This window comes from Sceloporus undulatus, chromosome 1 (assembly GCF_019175285.1).
Source record: "Sceloporus undulatus isolate JIND9_A2432 ecotype Alabama chromosome 1, SceUnd_v1.1, whole genome shotgun sequence".
Lineage (NCBI taxonomy): Eukaryota > Metazoa > Chordata > Lepidosauria > Squamata > Phrynosomatidae > Sceloporus > Sceloporus undulatus.
In genome coordinates, this window is record NC_056522.1 from 309,527,291 (window position 1) to 309,551,436 (window position 24,146).

The window sequence follows — 24,146 nt, forward strand, 5'->3', positions numbered from 1 at the left end:
TTAACCTGACTTTTCCCAAAGATGTAAAGGTGGCTAATATCAAACAGTTGAAATAAAATAAGAACATTGTATATATAAGAATACAGTTTACAACATGTTCACATTTATAGGAAGGAAGGCTTATTGAGCAAAGGAAACTTAAATCTTTCCATGCATTTTCTCCCACAGTCTTTTGCTCAGGTTCTTAACCTGAACTCAGATTTAGTATCTATCTCCTATGAAGCTTTCTGATAATTAACAGTGCCTGTTGCTGCTTTCTATTTACTTTGGCCCTTGATAACTTTTTTTCACTTATAATAGAAAAAAAAGAACTACCATCTGTTAGTTTTTTGTTTTGTTTTTTGCACTACATTTGTGTTGTTAAGAAGGAAGAACAACAAGTAATACAGTTTGGAGTTTAATAGTGTGTAGGGGGTTTGTTTTTAGATTTTTAATTTAAATTAATATCTGAGACTGTTAACATTTTAGTAGAAGCAAGACAATAGCAACTGTGACTATTCATTACATTGTGCTAAGAATTATGGAGATTATTGACACATGCTTGCCAGCTGCCATACTTGTGTCTGCTTCATATCTTATTAGAAGGCCTTTTCACTCATGCAGGAAATTAGCTGCACATGGGGTTATTTAAAATTTTATTTTAAGTACCTTTCATCATTATAGACCTTAGAGTTATATATAATGGGCATTGTAAAATGATCATGCAAAAATAAAATACAGTACACAATTTAAAAAGAGAAGAAACAAGTAATCAGGCATGAATATGTTACTGTGTTGAAGTTACCATACTGCCTGTGTTTTCATGGGCAATGTGAATTACTCACATAACCCAATCATTACCTGCTATTTGGAACACTTATTCTTTAGTGGGTGTTGTAGACTTGGACATGGACTTGGTAGAGTCAAAAGCCAATCTTTCCATAAACCTGAGTGTTTGGAAAGTAACTAGATCTTGCAGGTGATGTTTGCCATACACTGGTACCCCGGGATACGAACGCGCCGCGATACGAAATTTCCGGGTTACGAAAAAAAAAAATTTAATTAATTATTTCCGGGTTACGAAGGTTTACCCGGGTTACGAAAAAACGCTGGCGCTTTTTAAAATGGAGCCGCGGCGGAGCCGCGGCTTTTCCCCATTAGCGCCTATGGGGATTCGGCTAACGAAAAACTTCCGGGTTACGAAAATGGCGCCGGAACGAATTAATTTCGTAACCCGGGGGACGAGTGTACTATACATTGAGGGTGGAGTACTTCTGGAGAGCAGCATGGCCAGTGATTCAGTGCTGTGGAAACTACAGTCGGCCCTTCTTATACACGGATTTTTTATACACGGATTTAAGCATACACGGTTTGAAAATGTTCCAAAAAAGTATAAATTTACCTTGATTTTCCATTTTTTATAAGGGACACCATTTTGCTATGTCATTATATGTAATGGGACTTGAGCATACACGGATTTTGTTATACACGGGAGATCTTGGAACCAAACCCCAGCGTATAACAAGGGTCCACTGTACTGTATTACAGAACCTAGACAGCTGTTGATTACTTATCTCATTGTATGTGAACTGTATCCAAAACAGAATTGCTAAAACTATGGCTGTTTTCTTGCAGGCTTTAATATTCTTATTTGGAGCCGTGAGGAGATGGTGACCAAAAAGCAGGAGCATCTCATGCAAGCTATGACAGAGGAGGGAATTGGACACAGGAGCTTATCTCGACAAGGAGGTAGAAGGCAGAGACAGTCAAACCCAGGAACAAGCAAATCTAAAGCTAAACTACTCAGTCTTGAATTAGAGAGCTCTAAAACTCAGGCCAAAGAACACAAATTGCAAGAGAAAAAGAAAAGAAAGCATCCAAAGGACTAATCAGGCAAGCTTTTCTGTAATGCTGGTTAAAAACAGCCGGTGCAGACACAGTGGGCTGAAATGGCTTCAGAGGTGGCATGCCCATTACTCTCACCCAGCTTCTCCAGATCATAAAAACTGAGTTGTCAAAACAAGGCATCCTTTATTAAAGGCAATAATGGATAAATGTTCACTTGAATTTAAGTGAGCTGAAAGAAGCACCATATTTGTGCATAGCTGCTGATTTTTAATTGCCTAGGACATTGTACAGAGCAGCGATCTGGAGTATCCTGGCAGTTAAGATTGTATTTTCAGAACATTATTATTATTAAGTTTTATTTATATAGTGCTGTAAATTTACACAGCGCTGTACATACAGTCTTTTTAATTAGACGGTTCCCTGCCCTCAGGCTTACAATCTAAAAAGACATGACACAAAAGGAGAAAGGAATGGTGGTGGGGAAGGGGATCAGGTCCAGCATTTCTTCTCTCCCTGTGAGATCTGGACCAAGGCAAATGGACTGGAGGGACGGCTCTTAATTGAAGCCAGGCCTGATGGAGCTGGCCCTGCCTTTTCACTCCCTCCAGGCCAGATGGTGTCAGATGCCATGGGGGGAGGGCTCTTCTTCTTCAGGCTAGGCCTGATGGAGTTGAGCCTGCCTTTTCACTCCCTCCAGGCTGGATGGTTTTATTTTTATTTTACATTTTTTTAAAATATTATTAAACATTATTTAACATATTTTTCCTTTCAGGAAATTGAGCATCCTGCTTGTCCTCCTGTGCTGGGCCTGTAATATGAATGTTAAAAAAAAATATGGGCATTGTTTCCCACCATCTCTTCTTCCTGCTGAGCTGTTTGGGGCAACAGTTAATCTAGATATATTTGTGAATGTGTGAAAGTCAGTCAGTATTACAAAATTGTCTGGGATCTAGCTATAGATTGAGGAGGACCTTTTTGAGAAAGCTGACAAATAAGGGTTTTATATTTCAGCAACTTAAGTTAGTTTTTGTTACTACGTACTTTTGTTCAACACTTATTCACTATATCCTAATGCTTAATAAATATTTTGTATGGGAGTGTGTTCCACTGTCGAACAGCTCTTGCTGTCAGAAAGTTCCTCCTAATGTTGAGCAGGAATCTGTTCCTGGAGCTTGCATCCATTATTCAGTGTTTAGTCTCTGGAGCAGCAGAAAACAAGCTTGCTCCATCCTCAATATGACACCCCTTCAAATACTTAAAGAGGGCTATCATATCACCCCTTAACCATCTCTTCTCCATGCTAAACATACCCTAAGTCTTTCCTCATAAGGCATGGTTTCCAGACCCTTCACCATTTTGGTCACAACATACTTTTTGAATTGTGGTGCCCAGAATTGGACAGTACTGTATTCTAGTTGAGGTCTGACCAAGGTAGAACAGAGTGGCACTATTACTTCCTGTGATCTAGACACTATACTTCTGTTTATGCAGCCTAGAATCACATTGGCCTTTTTAGCTGCCGCATTACACTGTTGACTCATGTTCAACTTGTGGTCTACTAGGACTCCTAGATCCCTTTCACATGTAGTCTCGTTCACCCAGGTGTCCCTCATCCTATATCTATGCATTTAATTTTTTTGTCCTAAGTGCAGTATCTTACATTTCTTTGTGTTGAAATTCATTTTGTTAGCTTTGGCCCAGATTTCTTATCTATTAAGGTTATTTTGAATTTTGATCCTGTCCTCTGGAGTATTAGCTATTCCTCCTAAATTGGTGTCATCTGCAAATTTGATAAACATGCCGTCTATTCTTTCATCTAAGTCATTGCTAAAGAAGTTGAATAGCACTGGGCCTAGGACAGAACCCTGTGAGACCCCACTGATCACTTCTCTCCAAGATAAAGAGGAGCCATTGCTGAGCACCCTTTGGGTTCAGCCGGTCAACCAATTTCAAATCCATTTAGCAGTTGCCTTGTCTAACCCATATTTTACTAGCTTGTTTGCAAAAATGTCATGGGGAACCTTCTCAAAGGCCTTACTGAAATCAAGGGTCTTGATTTATGTCAGAGTTATGTTCCTGTGCTTGCAATGTAAATTTAGATTGGCATAAATGAGGGAAGCCACTTCCATAAGGAATAACTGGAGGTCAGTGAATGTATTTGGATAGGGCTAAAGTAGCCATAGAGTTAGAGATTTTTCTCAGCCCACGACCAGTTTAAAGCATAAAAATCATAGCTTACATTTTCCAGAGAAGGGTGCAGCTGCTCTTCAGAGGCACCAGATGAGTCAGCAACTGATGTTCCCAAGTGGGCTTGGTTGGGGTGAGCTGGCTTGCCATTGGATGACAGTTCCTCTTCAGAGGAGCACATAGGCAGAAAGCAACTAGTAAGAACTGTTCTGCTTTTCCAGAAGGCTTCCCAGGTGGAGAAAGTACAGCAGGAGAGAGGCAGCACATGTCCCCCTGTGTCTTTTGCATCCAGTGCAGAGGACACAACAGGAGGAAAAGCAGCACATTTCCTGCTGACCCTTCCAGTAGCTTTGCCAGGTGAAGAAAACAGACTTCAGTTGCTAAGCTCCCACCTAAGCAAGCACAAGAAATGCCTTCAGACACACCAAAACTACAGTTTCTTCCTTACCCCTGCTTCCCCCTCTAAGCAAGGAAAGAAAACCCCTTCCTTCCAGTAATGCCAAGACTGTAGTTGCTCTGTTCTTGCTTCCCATTCCCCCAGTCTGGGCGGTACACTCATCCCTCCATATTTGCGGCTTTGATTATTCAGATTTGATTAATATATTCTAAGAATATCTAGGTCCTCCAGTGCAACTCTGTGATCCACTTTAACTAAAAGTTGCACTGAAAGACCTAGAGTTTCTTAGAAATACTCTACTAGGCATTTATAGCTCCTCCAGTGGTTCTATGGTTAATGTCTGTTGGATGTTGACTACAGAGTTGCATTGGAGGACCCAGAGATTTCTAGAGAGGTGTCCCCTCAAGTAAAAACAAGGTGTTTTGTTATTTGCAGTTTTTCCATATTCACAGGGGTCTTGTGCCCCTAACCCTAGCGAATATGGAGGGACAAGTGTAATAGAAAATGTCCTGTCACCTTTTCTGCTAAAAATTCTACATCAAAACACCAAACAGCCTCACTTTCTGGGTTCAGTCTCATCACTTCCTTGTCCCCTCTCTCATTTCAGTCAACCACAAGAATGCTTGGAGAAACCATTATTTATTTATTTCTGGAGACACACTGTAAATCTGAAGTACTGCAAATTGCGGCAACACGAATTGAGACTTGTCTGTGTGGTTCAATTGCTCTCTTAAGCACATCCTCTTCTCTTCCATGCCAAGTTCTACTCTCATTATTTAAGCTTGGTTCTTTTTTTTTTTAAAGAATTTTAAGATGTTCACACTATTAATTTTTTCGCAAATGTGAAGAACAGAGTGCCCCATGTTTTAGAGATCCTTCTATAAATAGTTCATTGACATACAACATAAAAAGCCAACAGTGGTATAAATAAACAAGGTCTGCTTAGAAGCTGAACTCTTCACTGGAGAAAATGTTTCCTAAGTAGAACCCTCATTACTTTTAACTATGATGCAAAAAGACGTCTAGTGCAGTAAATTGAAATTCAGCTTTAACACCCCAGCACAGGAAGAAGGAACAAGAATCCAGTTCCACCTTAATTTTTAATGCAAAAAGGCTAAGATCAATAGATCGATATAGAAAGATCAATCAGCAAGTCAATGAATACATTGTAGACACCTATTTTCTCCCATATGTACCAAAGCCCTCTTGATTTGCTACTTTGGCTGTAGGAAATCAGTGTATAGGTAGTTGACCCATTTGTGGCAGCTACTCTTCTGGGCTTCCTTTGAGTCCAGGCTTGCTTCCCGACCTGCAGGAGCCATGCCATGCAGTTTAGGTGATTAGCAAAGAAAAATACAAATGGGGATAGCTTCCAAGCTAAGCTGCCCAACTTCTTGGCAGATCTGTATTACATCTGTAGCCTGGTGACAGTTCCATATACAGGGTCTTGGGGGGGGGGGAATAACATATGGAGGGTATTTAGTGAAGATACAGAGCTTTTCAGGTTTCTCACCATCGTAAGATCCTGTAGTGCCAAAAGTAGTGCCTGTATCAAGTGACAGCATCAGTTAATGCAATGATGATTAAGAAACTGGATTATGTAGTGGGTGAAAGAAGCTATCTCTCTGATATATTGCACTTGTATTGAAGTCTCATCACAAGCAGTATCCATCACAGAAAGGGCTGATTTGGTCCAGTCCTATCTTTCTCTTTAAAATGTTCTAACAGATAACAGCACAATCTAGTGCATGTTTACTTGGAAGGAAATCCCTGGTCCATTGAGGTTTACTCTCTAGAGTGTTTAGGACTGCAGCCAGACGCTGTACTTCAAGAGAGGTAGTGGTTTGATTCCCAGTTATTGACTCAGCTGGAGAAGCCAGTTATTACTGGTTTAGCATCAGGCTCCTTTCCCACAATTAGGAAGAGCTGTACAAGTTATAACTACAGTGCACCTGCCCCATCCGCGAGCTTGCCATCCGCAGTCTTAACCTTATGTGGAAGGCAAGTTTCAGATGTTACAATGCCGCGCACAGGAGTGTGCGACCACTGAAACCAATGGGACTTGCGATCCCGTATTTTTTTTCCATATGTGGGTAGATGGGGGGTCTGGAATGGATCCCGTGCACACAAAGAACCCACTGTAGTAGATTGCACAAAATGATTCAAATGGAAAGCCTGCCCCTTCTGGACCAGTAGAGGAGAATATAAACAGCATATTGGGCTCAAAGGAAGTAAGATTGTGTCCTTGATTGAACTTATGACATACTGCAAAATAGCAACCCAAACTCTTGCTGCATTATGCAGCTGGTAGGCGGACTACAACTGATGGACACAGGAGCTCCACCATTAGGTATTGGGCCTTTTGGCTTAAAAATAGCAATCAAGGCAAACCAAAATTACACTTGTACCTGAAACAGACGGGCAGATGGTGGCAAGTTCTGGCTGCCCCGATGGCGTAGTGTTTAGGTGATGCACACCCCTGGAAGCTATGCCAGGATGGCCTAAGGTGGCCCAAAACCAGCTCAAAAAGAGTGGATCTTTCCCACTCCTTTCCATGGTCCATTTGCGACTCCACTAGGAGGCACACTCAGGTCGTGGCATGTGTTTGCCATGGCCCCGGGGCAATCGGGACAGGAGCAGGTTCTGGCTGCTCCTTCCTGCCCGTCTGTTTCACCCCTTAGTCACTGAAAGAATCCCCTCTTGTTCCTGGGGGAAATGCTGTTTCCTCTTGCTGCCCCAGAAGGGGCTGGAGCAATTGTCAAGGCTGTTCCTCTCCTTCATCGGAAATATGACGGTAGCCAGGAGGTTGTGACTTCACACGGAAGAGTACTGTCAGAAGCAGGATAATAAGCAGGAAAAGAATAGATCCACAGACAGCCAAACCCACGATAAGTTCTGCAAACAGAGAAATGTATAATAAGTTTGGCTATGACATTCAAATTCTCATATGTTCTTTGGTTCATCCAGCACAGCAGCACCCACTCACCAGTATCTTTCATAGTGTTTGCTATCTGACATTCCTGTTTCCAGTCCTGTGGAATAACAGGGTCTGTGAGATGCAGGAATTTTGGCAGGGGGCAGCGCTGTTCACATCCAGGTAGCAGCAGTGGGTAAGGCTTTTTTCCACTCTCATTCCGAAAGAACATCTCCACTGAATAGTTTCTAGGAACAAAGGAGAAGCATGAAAGGAATGATTAATAATTTGTCATCTGTTTTCCATTATGTTTTCTGTCCAGCTTTTTCTAACTAAGTAATGCTAGCAATTAAGAGATGGTTAGTTACATGCCTTTATTTGGGAACAAGGGAAAAGACTGCCTTTAAACTGGAAGGTACTTATTGATTTTTCTTTAGGATACAGCTGTTGGTATGTTTTCATATTTATCAGAGTCCACTCATGTTAACTATATCAAAGTTCTGTTGCCACTGTTACCTTCCATTCAGCCCCAAAATAATTGGAAATGGTGGAAAGCAACTTTACTTGTGTCTGTAACTCCTACAGCGAAAGGCAAAGAAAGCCTAATTACTATTTCATCCTAAGACTACAACCCATACTTTTAACACAAAATGTGAAAATCTGAGCAAAACTGAAGATACAGAAGGCTGAGAAATGAGTTGTATATGATGGTTTATGCAAGTGTTTCATCTGATCCTCTTAACAAAGCTCTCACCCATCATCTTCTTGGTATAGCTCAAATATATGACATGAAGCATATGGTGCTTGCTTCCCATTGTAAACATCTAGCGCCATCTGTAGTGCCACAAGAGTGGTGTCATGCTGAGAAAAGAAGAAAAGTGTGGTTCGTTCCCCTCTGCATGCATGGAAAGAGATCTAAAACAACTCTGAAAGAGAAAAACTGGCAGAGACTCCTGAAGTAGAAAAGAAAAAGCAGGTTCCAGAGCCATGGTAGAACAATTAACATCCAATTTCAGTTGTGAAAAGAGAAATAAACTGGGAAGAACATTTGAAAATATGAATTGACAGAACTGTCTGGTGCTAAGGGGACTTCTGTTTCCTGCACATAACATACGCAAGTGCAGAAACTATGGGATCAAGCAGACAAGGCAAAAGGAGTGGCTAGGGGCCACCCCCACCCCAATCACTGTGGGACTGCAATGACTGGATGCTGTGGTCCTAAGGCTGGCCGCTGCAGGAGCAGTTTTTTTGCCACTCCTTTTTTGGCTGGGTTCAGGCCTCTTAGGTGGCCTCAGCACAGCTCCCGGGCGGTTTGGAGGCATACATCATTTGAACACCATGCCCCCAAAGCACCCGGAAGGTGCTTTACTTTGCCCGTCTGTTTTGGGCCTATGTGTGTTTATGTACAGAATGCAAAGGGTAGGCAATGTTTTATTGCAAAGAAATGGAAGTGCTGGTTTGCATATTCTTTTTTTATATATAATAGGAGAGAAACTATGTACAACATTTGCCTAATCAGCTGGGGAAAGATAGGAGAGGGGAAGGTGAGATCAGGAAGAAGTTAAATACAGATCCCACAGACAAACTTACTGCTGAGTACATAAGCATTTTCAAGTGGGAGGGTGCAGAGGCATTCATAGCTAGAGTCAGGTTTTTTCTTATTTGAGCCAGAAGGACTCCTGCAGAAAGAGAGGAAGTTATTAGATTTCAATTCTTTAGATATTCCCCCAATTATTCTTGAAGCTACTTCCCTTTCTTCTTCACTTACCACCCTGAAGACGAGCTTTCTCCACCCGCCTGTGAATCCCAAAAAGGAAATCAAAGCTAAAGTCCTTCAACTGCTTCAGCTGAGTCATCACATTAGGAGTAACCCAAGCTGGCAGATGCATTTTGTGTGTTCTCTGCGAAAATAAAACAAGGGAAAAGTCATTGGCACCCTGTGCAACAAATAATGTGAATATAGACATGTATGTGTAAATACATACATGTGTAAATTCAATGTGGTGGAACTATTTAGTCTAGAATCTCACAAGCTTGCTGCACCGTACACGGTAAACCTTTGCCTTGTGAGCTTCCATTTCTTAACCAGGACCATGGCTGCACTTATAAAACTGTGCTGTGATGAACACATCAAAACTGTTAAAATATTTTTTAAAACCTGTCTCAGTCATCAATTGAAATAGAGGCTGTAGAAATCAGAAGACAATCAACACTTGCAATGGTAGCTATGAAGGAATCAGAAGAAGTTCCTGAAGGGTAAAGATAGGTCATTTAATACTATAATCAGTTTCATCCATGCACAGTGCTTTGTATTTCTGTCTATGAATGTGAAAGCTGAACAGTGAAGAAAGGTGTCAAAACAAACAAACATCAGTTCATTTGAAATGTGATTCTGGAGGAAAATTCTATGGATATACCATGGATTGCCAAAGCAAAGCAAAGCAAAGCAAAGCAAAGCAAATGCACTGAGAGCAAATTAAGCCTGAATTCTCCCTAGAAGTCAAAATGAGTAAACTGGGACTATTGTACTTTGGACATATCCTGATTCACTGGAAAAAGTTATATTGCTAGGGAAAGCTGAAGGCAGAAGGAAAAGAACAGGACCACATTCAGCTGGAATGACTCAATAAAGGAAGCTATGGCTCTGAGTCTGCAAGACCTCAACAGAGCTGTTAATAACAGGGCCATCTCTTGGAGGTTTCTTATTCATAGGGTCTCCATAAGTAAAATTTGACTTGATAGCAAATAGCATAAAGTTCCACTGCATATGCAGCATGCCTCACCTTTTCCATCTTTTCCATTCACCCAAAATCTAAATGATAAAAACATGGAATAATATTTGCATGGACTTCTAGGTTTTAGGGTTTGAAGCTGTCTTTAACAATAATGTTGGTAACTCATACTGATAAAGTTTCAGGACTCATATCTGCTTTTTAGTTTGACATGGAAAATCTCTTGGTACCTCTCTGGCTTAACAATTAAATAGATGTAGGGAAAAGTCCTTCAATGTTATAGCTTTTGTGATGGGTGAAATGTCTTCTCATTTATCTTGGAATTCACTTACAGATGTTATAATAATAGAAAGAAATATTAGGTCTATTCTGGTTGCTTTCAGTTACATCATTTTACACTTGAGCCATATGGGAGAGCCCTGTTTTCCAATCATGGCTCAATTAGGCTACAGCAATCTGGAAGATTATGAAAATTTTCTTGCTAATTTGTGGGTGGCAGGAAGGCAAAAGCTTGAAACTATTGGCTTGTTTGACCTAGCAGCATAGGGCTGATGATTCAACGGAAAATTAGTTTAGTAAGAGCTGTCAGCTGATGGAAAGGCAAGAGGGAAGTTCAAGGACAAACAACTTGAAAATTGTCAAGGGCTTATGATAGCCCTCATCAAGCTGGTGTCCTTTCTGATGTTTTGGGGTTACAGTTACCATCATCCCCAGCCAACAAGGCCAGTTATCTGGGATGATGGGGAGCTATATTGCAGAACATCTGTTGTGGAAGGCCAGGTTATACTTGCCTACCCTGCAGGGCCTGTTTTCAGCACCCTTCCCACAACTTATTGCTCAGTCTGCATTTATTGACAGTTTTCTAAGCTTGTAATCTGGACAGTCAAAGAAGGATATATACAAGGAAGGATTGTTGTCATTCCTTGAAAATGCCTAAAGAGGAGAGGCACAACTGCAAATTCTTTAAATGACTGTTTTTGCTATTAGGCAAAATGATTTGCCCCTAATGCCCATGAGTGGTGGCCATAGGTTGTTGCAGCCATAGAAAACTTACAAAAATGAATGCTTTAGTATATGTTCTGCCGAAGAGAACACTAAAACTGAATGCTTTAAAAGAAATGGAAAATGCAGAAGAAAAGCCCAAGGGAATAACCTACATAGGCCAGCACTGCCACCTACCTTTTTGAAAAATGTGATGATAGAAAAGGCCTGTTACGATAGTGACATTTTACTGGAAGAAAGGTACCAATTTTGCAGGATCTGAGAAAGACTGTCATGTATCTATTTGCACTCATAGATGCAAACCTCTTTCCATGAGGTATTCCCACCTATAAGGTAGGAGGAAGGTACAGGTTTAGCCCTAACTGCAATTGTATTCACCAGCGGACTGCTTTATCCCACAGGAAGGGAAACCATTTACTCATATGAGAGAAACTTAGGGATACTCCTAAGAGTCTATTCAGGTAAAGTCAGAAACTGGCTATCATAGAAAGTCAAGTCTGTTCCCACCGTATTCGAACCCTGGATTCTATTCTATTCTATTCAGTTTTGTTTTGTTATGCAAGAGAGTGATATACTTTGAACAAGATATTTATGCATTTATTTTCATCCAAAATACCTCTTCCCTGAACAGATAGTCTTTCATTTGCAGAAAAACTTTCAGTTCATTGCTAGAAAGTGAGGTTTGTTCACTACAGAAACACTGTTTTGTAGGGTTCCCTAAGCCTTTACAGCAGATTCAGACCCTGCATAAAAAGGGCAGATTAGGAAAAGGCACCCCCCACCTTTGCTTCCATCATGAGTAGAGCTCCACCTGTGGGAATTCAGGACCCAAGCTATAGATTCGATATCTTTCTCAGGTAGATATCAAATACATTGTATAAAATAGTTGAGCAATGCTAGAAAGCACTTCAGCTCAAGACAGGCTTTGAAAATGCTCCATAACAACCTTGCAATAGTCATTTTAAGAAGCCCTTTAAGACTAGAGAAAATCGCAGGCAGTTACAGGCAATGATGTGCCTGTGTTTTTCTTAAGGAAATGAGCAGGGGTCAGGCCACTCACCTCACAGAAAAGTGTGTCATATACACTCCAGACAGATTCAAGGGAAACATCCTGGATTCCTGTCATATTTGCCACCATTTCCAAGAAGTGCTACAGGAGAAAGAAATAGAATCATTCAATTTTTTGTGACCCCTGAAGATTGTTTTTTAAAAATGAGTAAGCTTAATGGAGCCCCTCATACCATGTTTTCAGTGGTTTTATTCACATATTCTGCTGTGTGCCGGGTTTCATTTTGCAGTTGTTCATAGCGAGGACAGTGAGATAAAGGAAACTTCAGGAGCTGGACAGAGGCAAAACAGATGAGTCTGAACACAAATTCATCCATATAATCAATACTAACTTTGGAGCATCTTTTTTTATTTAGGGGCTACTTTCCCTAAGGAGTTATTTCTATCTGAGGATGGATCTATGTATTGGGTTTCATGAACTGTATCTTGCTCCAAAATAAGACATCTCTAGGGCACCAATGGTTAATGTATAGCCCTCCAGCTACAATTCAGACTGCAGTACCCATCCTTCAGTCCTCTCTATGCTGACTAAATCTAATAGTTGCAGTCAAACAATATCTGGAAAGACACACCCCACCCCCCCAAAATCAGGATGATTAAGCAGAATTGCACAGTTTGGTACGGATTGAAAGAATGCAAGGGAAATATTTCTTGAGTCAAGCAGACCATTATTCCTGGTCTGAAAGTAACTCACCCGCTCCATAGAATCGGGTACTGTGTGAACAGGAATGGGCTGCCAAGAAACATTAGATCTAAAAATCTGCTGCCCTTCTGGAGGGTACAGTCCTGCCAGATTAGCCTCAGCACTCATCAGGGTCCGATCAAAATCCGTGCTGCGTATGAAGATCTGTCAGAGTAGAGAAACAAATGCAAGGAGCTTGTGTCATTACAGTCACTAATGTTCTCAGCTTTTTCCAGGATCAAGAAGTGGGTCTGGTTCTACTCTAGACAAGATATGCACTGGATAAACCCACAATAACCTGATTCGAGCAAGCAGTTTCATGAGAATCTGTTGTTCTGTAGAAAGTTGTAAATTAAATGGGAATTCTATTACGTATAACTCCCTTGTTACAACAGCACCACTGGCTACTGGTGTATTTTGCAATTAAAAATGCTGGTCATTTCCTATAAAGCTCAATATGGTATGGGTCCCAATGAGCCAGACCATGTTTAGACCATCTTATAAGAAGGCTCTTCTCTCTATCCCTTTGCTGGTACCCTCTTTGCTATCTACATGAACATTTTTGTTGTTCTTTTTGTTTTGACAGAACTAAGAAGTGGTTGCTCATAAAGAAAGGACCTTTAAGAATATGCTGTATTGCCTACATTTTTCTTCTTCCCTTTTTAATGGTGATGATTTTAAATTGCTTTGAATTCTATTGATACTTTATTTATATTTTAACTCATGATACAAACTTTTATCCGTATCTGTTTTAATTTTTAATCTATATCTGTTTTAACTGGGAAATACAGCTCTGAAATACAGGAATGTTGTTAAAGGCTTAAAGTAGTAGTAGTGAGTGAGGTAGACAACATGATGTCTCAGTTATTACACATGGAATCTGAACTAGACAGTGGTAAAACTAGAAGGTAATTGTAGCTGAGCCAGAATGTGAGAGGGCACAAACTTCATGGGAAAGCACATGCCATCCAGCCCCATCCTCAATACTCCCACATATGATATCCCTTAATATTCTCATGTCCAAAAGTCTGAAGAATATTCAGATGAATTTCCAGGGATATTGGGGTGAGGTTGGTACATATATTCCTGGCCATTTTGCATCTACATATGTTCAGGCTGAATGCCTAAAAGAAGCAATAGACATGAGTTAGGATTGGTATCTCGCCTTATCTTCAAGGGTATGGGCAAATGATCACTACGCACACTTGAGAGTGCTGTTGCAGAAACTCTGGAAAAGGAAGGCACTTTTTAAAAACATACAATTTTTGTATGTTTTTGGTGTAGTATAGCCATGTTCCAGGGGGATTAAAATGAGACCACGGTTTATTTTCATGCTATTTATTTAAATGTATGCAAATTTTAAACAGTTCATTGACTGGTATTAAGAGTGAGTTAAAAGAAAAACAGGCAGAAGAAAGTTAACAATCCAGTTGGGCTGGGTCTTCTTCTTTTTTTAATCCTGTGGTAAATCAACCTTGTCATCATAAATCTCTAATTTCCAACACAGCCTTTGAGAAGGGCAGAGTGCTGTTATCTTTTGCTTAATTCACTTCATTGAGCCTGATTTATTATCTGTCTTCATTGCTGAGGCAATGGAAAATTACTGGCCAAATCACCTGAGAGCTCTTGAGCTTTTCCTGTGAGGAAGATTAAAAAGATATGTTCAGATGGGGTCCCTTCCTTTCTCCTTTGCAGCAGCAGCAAATAATCTAATCTATTGTTGTTTTTGTTGTGTACCTTCAGGTCAATAGTGACTCCAAGGGAAACCTATTGGGAGTTTTCTTGGCAAGTTTCTTCAGAGGGGATTTGCCATTGCCATCCTCTGAGGCTGTGTGTATGTGACTTGCCCAGGATCACACAATAGGTTTCATGGCTGAGCAAGGATTCGAACTATGTTCTCTAGGGTCATACTCCAACGTTCAACCCACTACATCACACTGGCTCTCAATCTGATCTACACTCCAGAAAAAAAAAGTTTTATTTACCCTTCCCTTTGATTGCTTGCAGTGGTTTCATGTTACCAAATAATGTTCATTCAGATCCAGATATGCCCTTCTTTTGGCTCTCTTTTACGTCATTCTCTTGCCCCAGTTAGCAAGTGTTTGTTGTTCCTCTGCTATTTTAACTGACATAAGGACTTGGCAAATAGTTTTAATGAAATTATGCATTACCTTTTGTAATCTTCCTCGGCACAATATAGTTAGGAAAAGGATGAGAACATGCAGATTTGCAAAAAGGAACAGGAGAAAAAGCATGCTGATAATACCGCTAATAATTTAAGATGATACACTAACCTCTTGTCTATTGTACGAGGCATTGAGAAATCCATTGTAACGCCTTCGAAGGGCTTGGCCCAAGTCCCACTGTTGCCGCATCCCTTCCTATGTATGTCAACAGCAACAGATTAACATAACAACCAAGCAGTTTTTATTGCCATCTTGCAAAACAACACAGGACTTACAGTAAAAGCAACAGTTACAAATTCAAGCGGTGTTAGTCTGTAGAATCAGTATGTAGAGAGCTCCTGTAGCACCTTTGAGACTAATTGAAAGAAAGAAGTTGGCAGCATGAGCATCCAAATGCATCTGAGGAAGTCGACAAAAGTTCAAGCTGCCAACTTCTTTCTTTCAGTTAGTCTCAAAGGTGCTACAAGATCTCTCCAGCAAGTTACAGTTTTAATACTGTTGATGCAGGAAATGTTAACAAAAAACATCCTTGACATGGATGAGGCAGGTGGACCCTGACCTCTCTTATCTGTCTGTCCATCTACTACATGTTTATTTCACTTTTAAAATAAATCAAATGTAATACAGATGTGGAATACACAACCACTTGCTCTAATCTGAAAAGACGGTGGCTTCCTGGAAGAGTAACAAGAAAAGAAATGGAGTACCAACAATAGCTCTTCTCAAAGATCAGCAACAAAAGAGGACGCCTCAGACTGGCTCTCCGTGGAGAATATGAAACAAACACCTTGTCTGATACTTCTTCTTCAAAGTGATTTTTCTAAACTCTGTACCAGAACATTGCTGCTCTGGAGCTCTGAGTTCTTCATGGGATACCCACCTGAGACAGCTGTCCAAATCCCTGGGGCCAGGCATTTTCCTGATAAGGGTCTCGGGGATATGTCTTCACTGGGGAGCGATCTCCATGACGATACAGCTGAAAACCAGAACAATGTGCCATCACCAAAGGGGTCTAAATACTCCATTTGGCCCTTTTAGCTCATCCCTGTATGTTTTGTCAATTCCTACCCAGTTTGGTGATGGAAACCCTTTGGGTGACCTTGAGCAAGTCACACTCTTGCAGCCTCAGGGGGAGGCAATGGCAAACCTCTGAACAAATCTTGCTAAGAAAACCCCATGATTTGCCTTTTGTTGTTGTTGCATGCCTTCAAGTCGTTTCCAACTTATGGCAATCTCAAGGTGAAACTATCATAGGGTTTTCTTGACAGGTTTCTTCAAAGTGGTGTGTGTGTGTGTGTGCACGCATGCCATTGCCATCCTCTGAGGCTGAGAGCATGTGACTTACCCATGGTCACCCAGTGGGCTTAATGGCTGAGATGGAATTGAACCCTGCTCTCCAGTCACATTTCAACACTCCAACCACTACGTTACACTGGCTCCCAAGTTCTGCATATTAGTCTCATTTGATTGTTTATGTTGTGTTTGTGGGAGAGTCTTCTCTTTCTGGCTGGAAGAAGAAAAGGCAGCCTTGGAAACATCCAGATTCTGCATTGTTGTGATGTGTGTTCAAGTCATTTCTGACTTATGACGACCCTAAGGTGAACCTATCAAGGGATTATCTTGGCAAGATTCGTTCAGAGGGGGCTTAACATTGCCTTCTCTTGAAGCTGAGAGCGTATGACTTGCTCAAGGTCACCCAGTGGGTTTCATGGCCAAGCTGGGAATCAAACCTTAGTCTCCAGAGTCATAGTCCAACACTCGAACCACTATGCTACAGGTAGCCGTAAGTTGGACTTTGTACACGTGTACTTGGCTTCTTCCTCCATTGATGACTGGAGTCTAATTTTCCTCCACTTGCCCTGAGGTTAGGAAAGTGTGTCGCTAAGAGCTGGCAGCACTGCTATGCACAATAAAGGATGCAAAAATCTTGGCTGATGTCTGGAATAAATGGTCTGTTTAAACGTTACAAGCCAGCTGGAGCATAAGAAACCTGTTTGCTTTTAAGGTCCTGCTACACTCTTGTCATTTCTCCTTGGCTCATCTCTGACTCCTGTTATACACTCAGGATAACCATTATAATGACCAGCCAAACCCTCTGGTGTTTTGGTATTTTTGACAGGACAGAAAGTGTGGCCACACTCTCAGCTCAGTTCATCCCAGCAACCCACAAAGGGAAGGGAAACAAAAAGGCTTCACCCAAATGCACCCAGGACATCTCAAAAGAGAAAGTGAATGCAAAGAATGGTTTCTGCCAGATTTTGAGGGGGGGGATGACCCTTTTTAAAATGTTTTTTACATGGCAGACTACACTACAGAAATAATTCAGTTTGACACCACTTTAACTAACATGACTCAGTGCTATGGAATCCTGGGAAATGTATCTTGTGGCACCAGAGCTCTCTGACACAGAAGGCTGTCCTCACAAAACCAGATGATGTCAAAGCTGGCTAAAATAGCATGTTGTCAATTTTGAGATTAAGGCTTCATCTTCACTGCAGAAATAATCCAGTTTGACACCACTTTAACTGCCTTTGGAATTCTGGGAACTGCGGTTTTGTGAGACACTTAGCCTTCTCTGCCAAAGAACTCTGGTGCCACAACAAACTACAATTCCCGAGATTCCACAGCATTGAGCCATGGTAGCTAAAGTGGTGTCAAACCGGATTATTCCTGCAGTGCAGATGCAGCCTAATACAAGATTTTTGTTTCTTCTCCCCCTCTATGTTTGTTTTTTGTATGCAGTAGGGTGATCAGACTTGATCCTCTTTTCCCAGGATCTGTCCTCCATTCCAACCCTCTATCCAGGAGGAATTCAAAAGGGTCCTCCATTTTGAGCATGATTAAGAAGATCAATTTATAGTAATGTTTTTTGTGGTGCCTTGTCCTCCTTTGCAATAAGTACATCTGGTCCCCTGTGGTTACAGTGTGTCCAGAGGTCCTCCTTTTCCCAGGACAGGTCCTCCATCCCAACCTTCTACCCAGGAGGAAATTCCCAAAAGTCTTCTATGTAGAAGCATCAGGTTATATTTCTATAGGGAGTGTTTCTAGCTTTGTCTTTGATCAGGTCCTCCATTTTCCTTGAGTGCCCTCCATTTCGTGGTGCCTTGCCCTCCTTTGCAATGAGGACACCTGATCACCCTGTGGTCACAGAGGTCCTCCTTTTTCCCAGGACAAGTCCTTCATCCCAACCTTCTGTCTAGGTCCAAAGAAGTCTTCCATGTAGAGCATGTTTGTGGATGCACGAACTGACCTTTATAGGAGTGTTCCTAGCTTGGTCTTCGGTGGTGTCCTCCATTTCCCTGGGCTGTCCTACACCTTGTGGTGCTGGGTCCTCCTTGGCTATGTGGGGACACCCCTGCCTGTCCTGAGATGTTCCTGGAAGCCCCCCAAAACAAGCCCATGGCCCCTACTGGGCCCCCCTTTTTCCTTCCCCTACTAAAGCCTGCCCAGACTCCCAAAGAAAGAGAGACTCACCAGGGTCACAAAGCGGAGGCTGCGTCCCTGGGCAAGTGGCAGGGCCAGGAGCCCCAGAAGAAGACCCATCAGAAGAAGGAGAGGAGGAGGAGGAGAAGCAGGAGGAAGAGGGGGGCTTCTCCGGCTGCAGTGCTTGGGGCAGCCCCTCTCCTCCATGGTCTCTCTTCTTCCTGCGCCTCCCTCCAGAGGCGTTCCTGGTTGCAGAGCCCTGCTTTGCAAACAGTGAGCATGCTCCATGCACCCGGGCATGCTCAGTAGTAGCCACAGCTGACGAGGCAAAGGCACCCTCCTCCTCGCCCTTTGGCCTGTTCCCTGGGATTTGGAGCAAGAGGGCATCAAGGTTTCTGCACCCTCCCTGCCACACAGTTGTGCCCCCCACCAAATGGTTGCAGCAGCAAAGCCACTAAGCAGGAACAGGGAAATGTGTGCAAATTTGCTAAATTGCACCAGAGGAAATGCTATTAATGCACCCCCAGCAGGTGGCTGAGAAGCTGCATCTTCCCCTGCTGCAACTATGGCTGCATCCACCCACTGCAGAAGTCATCCCATTGAAGAATTGCCACGGCTCAAGCCTCTGCTCTGGTGCCACAGCCAAATAATGATGATGATGATGATAATAATAATAATAATAATAATAATAATAATAATAATAATAATAATAATAATAATAATAATAATAATTTATATCCTGCCTCTCCGGAAGGGTCTAGGCAGGTTACAATAAAAATACAGAAGTGAAATACACAATACGTACATACCGTAGATACTTGACTACAAGTCGACCTCATGTATAAGTCGAGGGCAAGTTTTTGGGCCGAAATTATAAATTTTGTTATGACTCGTGACTAAGTCAAGGGCAAAACTTAGGGGCATCTAGCAAAGGATCTAAAGGACGAAGCAGAGGAAAATAGTGCTTACAAAACTCCAGCAGATATAACTCTTTGTGCTTACTCTTAACTTTGGATGGATGAAAGAGTAGAGGGGAAGGGGTCAGTGCTTCTCATATTATACTTTTGCTTTTCACCAGTGGATAGTTCCTTCTTTTAAATAAGAGTTAAAATGCAGTACTTACATTGACCTGTGGATAAGTCAACTCAGGTTTTTTGGGTCAATTTTTGACCTAAATTTCTAGACTTATACATGAGTATATACAGCAACTAAAATTACATAGGAATGGTGGGATGTAAATGAAAAAAATAATTGATAAATTGTTTATTGTGGGTTTTCAGGCTATATGGCCATGTTCTAGAAGAGTTTATTCCTGACATTTCACCAGCATCTGTGGCTGGCATCTTCTCTGAACGTCAGGAATAAACTCTTCTAGTACATGGCCACATAGCCTGAAAAACCCACAACAAACTATGGATGCTGGCCATGAAAGCCTTCGACTTGAAATTGATAAATTAATCAGAGTCAGCATGGTGTAGTGGAACCTCGGCAGAACCTCCGCTGTGTAAACCTACAGTGACCTTGGGCAAGTGATACTGTCTCAGCCTCAGAAGATGGCAATGGCAATCCCTTCTGAACATGTCTTGCCAAGAAAACCCTATGATTGAAGGAATGAACTGTGATGGCATCTGTGCCAGAATTACGCCTGCTGTACTTCCTGGACTATTCTGCCTATTTCCTATAACCACTTGCAATGCATTTTTGAAGGCAGTAACCCTGTCAGATTGATTTCAAGTTGGTTACCCTAAGAGCAACCCTATCATGGGGTTTCCCCGCAATATTTATTCAGAGGAGGTCTGCCATTGCCATCCTCTGAAGCCGAGATAGTGTGACTTGCCCAAGGTCAGCCAGTGGTTCCATGACTGAGCTGAGAATCGAACTTTAGTGTTCAGAGTTATATCTTTACACTTTATGATCTTGACTAGTTCTTTCATTGCTGCCCTTCCCATTTCTCTCACCTGCCTCTCATTTCTAGATGGCAATCTACCTTCTGCTCAATATTTGATCCAGTGTATCGGAACTTTTTGATTATTTCAATTTTCTCGTTATCTAGGATGAATTCTTGTAGCTCTTCCATGGCCATTATTATATAGCCAAAGGATATATGCTATACAAATCTGGAAAAGGTCACAGAAAATGCTGGCATGGTTAATGAAAAGGCAGCTGAAGTCTTGGTCAGATGAGAAGAAGCTTGCACCAAAAATGAAAGCAGAAATAATATAAGCATAGCAGCAGCAGCCCAGCAGCAGAAATGATGATGGTGGTGACTATGTCATCATCTGAAGAGCATATTACTAAAAATGACAGCAAGAAATGACAATGTTTAAATACTCCAGAAACAAAAAACAGCTGAGGAGGTAGTTGGGCCATTTGATATGAAGGGAGTTAGATGTGTAATAAATATGTATTAAGACATTATGGAAAGGCTGAGTGGATCCTTTGCGTTCTTGAATAGTTCTGCTAGCAACTGATGGTCTTCTAACAAAAATATTCAACCTTCCCCTAAGACTGGACTCTGTACCAGAGGATTGGAACAGCAGCTCATAAAATTTTATGGGGTTAGCACAGGAAATTAAAGACCAACTAGTTTTATAGCTTTCTGGATAAAATGGTGAAAACACTATTAAAGAGAAGATTACTAAGCAGAAGAATGCCTAATATTAAAATGCACATCCTATCTTACTCATTTTGTAAAATTTTTGATTAGCATGTGGATGGTGTGAGTGTTCAAGTTGTCTGTCTTATATAGGGTTGCCATAAGTCAGGACCTCCAAACCGGGACAAATGTAGGACAAATGTAGGACAAATGTAGGACAATTCCCCAAATAGAGGACAGTTTTTTAAAAATGGAGGACACACAAAAAATGGATGGTTTTTTAAAAAAAATGTTAATATAAATGCATGTTTCTTAGGCATGATCAAAATGGAGGACATTTTGGCATTATTCCTAGACAGATGGCAGAAATGTACTTCCCTTTCTGGCCAAACCATCCCCCTCCCCATTCCAAAACACACGACAGCACATTTGGGCATTGAACATGGCTTTACTTAACATGGCAATCTCTTGCATATTTCAGAGGCTTATTGCATAACCAAACTTTTTGGGTTTCACACTGAACATGGGTTCACATAGCTATGCATATTGAACATGTCAAGGTGGTTTCACAAGAAGTGATTTGCCCTTGGGTTCAACTCTACTTCTCAGAAGTGTGTACTTGGTCAAGGGACTGTGGTTTTTCTTCACTGCACATGAGTTTGTAAAAATCACCTCAGAGGCTTGCTGATATCAATACCACCACCACCACCACCATCATCATCACCAGTATAATTGTTAAAACAAAGCAAACCTGTACAAATGAAATGGAAATCCTCCTCCTCCTCTTCTTCCTCCTCCTTCCCCCTTCCTCCTTCCTCCTCCTCCTCTTCTTCCTCCTCCTTCATCCCTCCTCCTTCCTCCTCCTCCTCCGCCTTGGTGCGCTCCCCCTCCGTGCACCCCAGTGACAGGCAGGTAGCCACCTCCTTCTCCTCCTCCTCTGCCTGTATAGCCCCGCGCGCAGGCGCGCAAGCAGGGGCAAGTGTGCGCTGCCGCTGGCCAGGGCCCAGGCAAGCGCCCAGCGCGGTCGCGCAGAAGTGCGTGAGGCGGAGGTGGAAGAGGAGGTGGGTGGCTGCCTGCCTGCTGCCGGTGCACGTGGACAGGGAGTGCGCCAAGGCAGGCAGGCACCTCCGCCTCCTCCTCTGCCTCCGCCTCGCGTGCTTCTGCACGACCGCGCTGGGCGCTTGCCTTGGCCCCAGCCAGCGGCAGCACAGCACACACTCGCCCCTGCTTGTGCACCTGCACGCAGGGCTATAGAGGCAGCTCAGGCGGGCCCTCCGCCTCCTCCTCCTCCTCCTCTGCCTCCGCCCGAGCTGCCTGCCAGCGGGGGCCAAGGCAAGCGCCCAGTGCGGTCGCACAGAAGTGCCCATAAGCAGGGCGCGCGCGGGGGCAGAGGAAGCAGAGGAGGAGGAGGTGGGTGGCCGCGGGCGGGGCAGTCCCGCTTTTGGCGGGAAACCGGACCGGGACCAGGCCAGGACCGCCAAAAGTGGGATTGCCCTGCCTGCAGGTGGGATATGGCATCCCTAGTCTTATAGAGACCCCCTGAACTTCAAAGGGTTTTCTTAGGCCAGGAGTATGGAGGAGTGTTTTTGACTGTCCCTAAATACCCTAACGGCACCAAGCTAAGCAGGGTCAGCTCTGCTTAGTACTTGGATGGGAAACTACCAAGTAATACCTGGTGCTATAGGTTATATTTCAGATGAAAATGTATCCAGTAAATATTATATTCCTGCATTTTCAAATAGCTTTTTGACAAATACTTTCATCAGAGGCTCCTGAGTTATGGCATAAAAGGACTAGTTCTTTTATATGTCTGTGCAATTGGAACTAGGCTGGCCATTAGGCAGAGAGAGAAGCAGCTGCCCAGGTAGTAGATTTTGGATGTCATGAAAGGGCAGCAAATTGTATATTATTTACTGTCATCATATTTTTATAGCCAGGTGCTTGAGGGACTTTCTGCCACATGTGCCAAAACAATTGGCTGCTTCTGGATACTATGCACCTTGATTTGGCAAGGTCAGGCAGCCCCCTCCTCCCCAAAAGAAGAGATGGTTCTTATGCTGACCCTGAGCTGGAAAAACAGGAAGCAGATATTAACAATAACTGGGAAGTTCTCAGGATGGGAGGATGCAAAAAATAGGAGACCTTCAAGGATCCCTTTTGGGACTGGTGCTTTTGTGAATGGACAAATTCACAAATGATCTGCAATTGGGAGTGAGCAGTGAGGTGGCCAAGTTTGCTGACAACACAACAGCAATGTATTCAGGATGGTAAAAAAACACCACCACCTCATTCCAAAGAACTCTAAAAGAGTCCCTTCAAATTCAATAGTTAATGAAAAAGTGTAAAGTGATAGATATGATGGAGGGGGGATAATTCCTAGCTTCATATATATACTGATGAGGTCTGAGATCACTGTGGTTGATCAGAGAGAGAACTTGGGGTTATAGGGTACAGTCTAATGAAAACATCAATTCAGTGTACAACGGCCATCAGAATTCAACACTGGGGATCTTTAGGAAATGGCCCCCATCCTTGACACAGGTATTAGATAAATTTGTGGAGCACAAGAGTATCATCAAGTGATGCATGTTCTGCACTATTGCCAGCATTATACTGCTGAAGATCAGTTGCAGGGAAATGATAGCAGGAGAGAGCTAGCTATCGATCTCATGTTCTATTTCTGGGCTTTTTACTGGACTAGCTTATGCCTTTGGTCTGATCCAACAAGACTTTACCACAGACTGACACAGCAACATGTTTCTGGTGCCCTAGAAATGAAGGACATGGAGAAATGGATTCAAACCACAGGAAAAGAGATTCCACATAAACATTAAGAATAACTTCCTAATGATAAGAGCTGTTTGACAGTGGGACACGTTGCCTAAGAGAGTGGTGGAGCCTCCTTCTTTGGAGGTTTTTAAAGAGAGGCTAGACAGCCATCTGTCAGGGGTGTTTTGATTGTGTCTTCCTGCATGGCAGGGGGTTGGACAGGATGGCCCTTGAAGTCTCTTCTAACTCTATGATTCTATGATCACATTTCCATTAGTAATATAAGTTAATTAAAAAGTGAGTACTGTACAATGAACACTCTTCAAAGACTCAATTTTTATGATTTAATGCACACTTCATCCA

At 42.3% G+C, this 24,146-nt stretch overlaps 2 protein-coding genes across 8 annotated transcripts in view; one reads left to right on the forward strand and one right to left on the reverse strand.

The window, feature by feature from the left end:
- DDB2 (damage specific DNA binding protein 2) overlaps positions 1 to 2,924 on the forward strand; it is a 45,661-nt gene extending 42,737 nt beyond the window's left edge. For 6 of the 7 annotated variants that reach the window (XM_042461403.1, XM_042461419.1, XM_042461426.1 and 3 more), the window contains one exon: positions 1,615 to 2,284. In XM_042461403.1, the coding sequence (XP_042317337.1) occupies positions 1,615 to 1,868 (254 nt within the window). In that variant the 3' untranslated portion in view covers positions 1,869 to 2,284. Of the gene's footprint in view, positions 1 to 1,614; positions 2,285 to 2,599 lie in introns of those variants that run through there. The other variant, XM_042461374.1, reaches the window with a different exon arrangement.
- A 2,568-nt stretch (positions 2,925 to 5,492) lies between these two features.
- ACP2 (acid phosphatase 2, lysosomal) lies at positions 5,493 to 18,730 on the reverse strand. The gene is made up of 11 exons (XM_042479890.1): positions 18,470 to 18,730; positions 15,876 to 15,971; positions 15,104 to 15,190; positions 12,822 to 12,974; positions 12,301 to 12,399; positions 12,120 to 12,209; positions 9,094 to 9,226; positions 8,916 to 9,004; positions 8,080 to 8,186; positions 7,398 to 7,573; positions 5,493 to 7,306 (listed from the first exon to the last, which is right to left on the reverse strand). Exons 1-11 carry the CDS (start codon positions 18,716 to 18,718, stop codon positions 7,170 to 7,172), a joined length of 1,416 nt encoding a protein of 471 aa, XP_042335824.1. The 5' UTR covers positions 18,719 to 18,730; the 3' UTR covers positions 5,493 to 7,169.
- Positions 18,731 to 24,146: the final 5,416 nt, after the last annotated feature.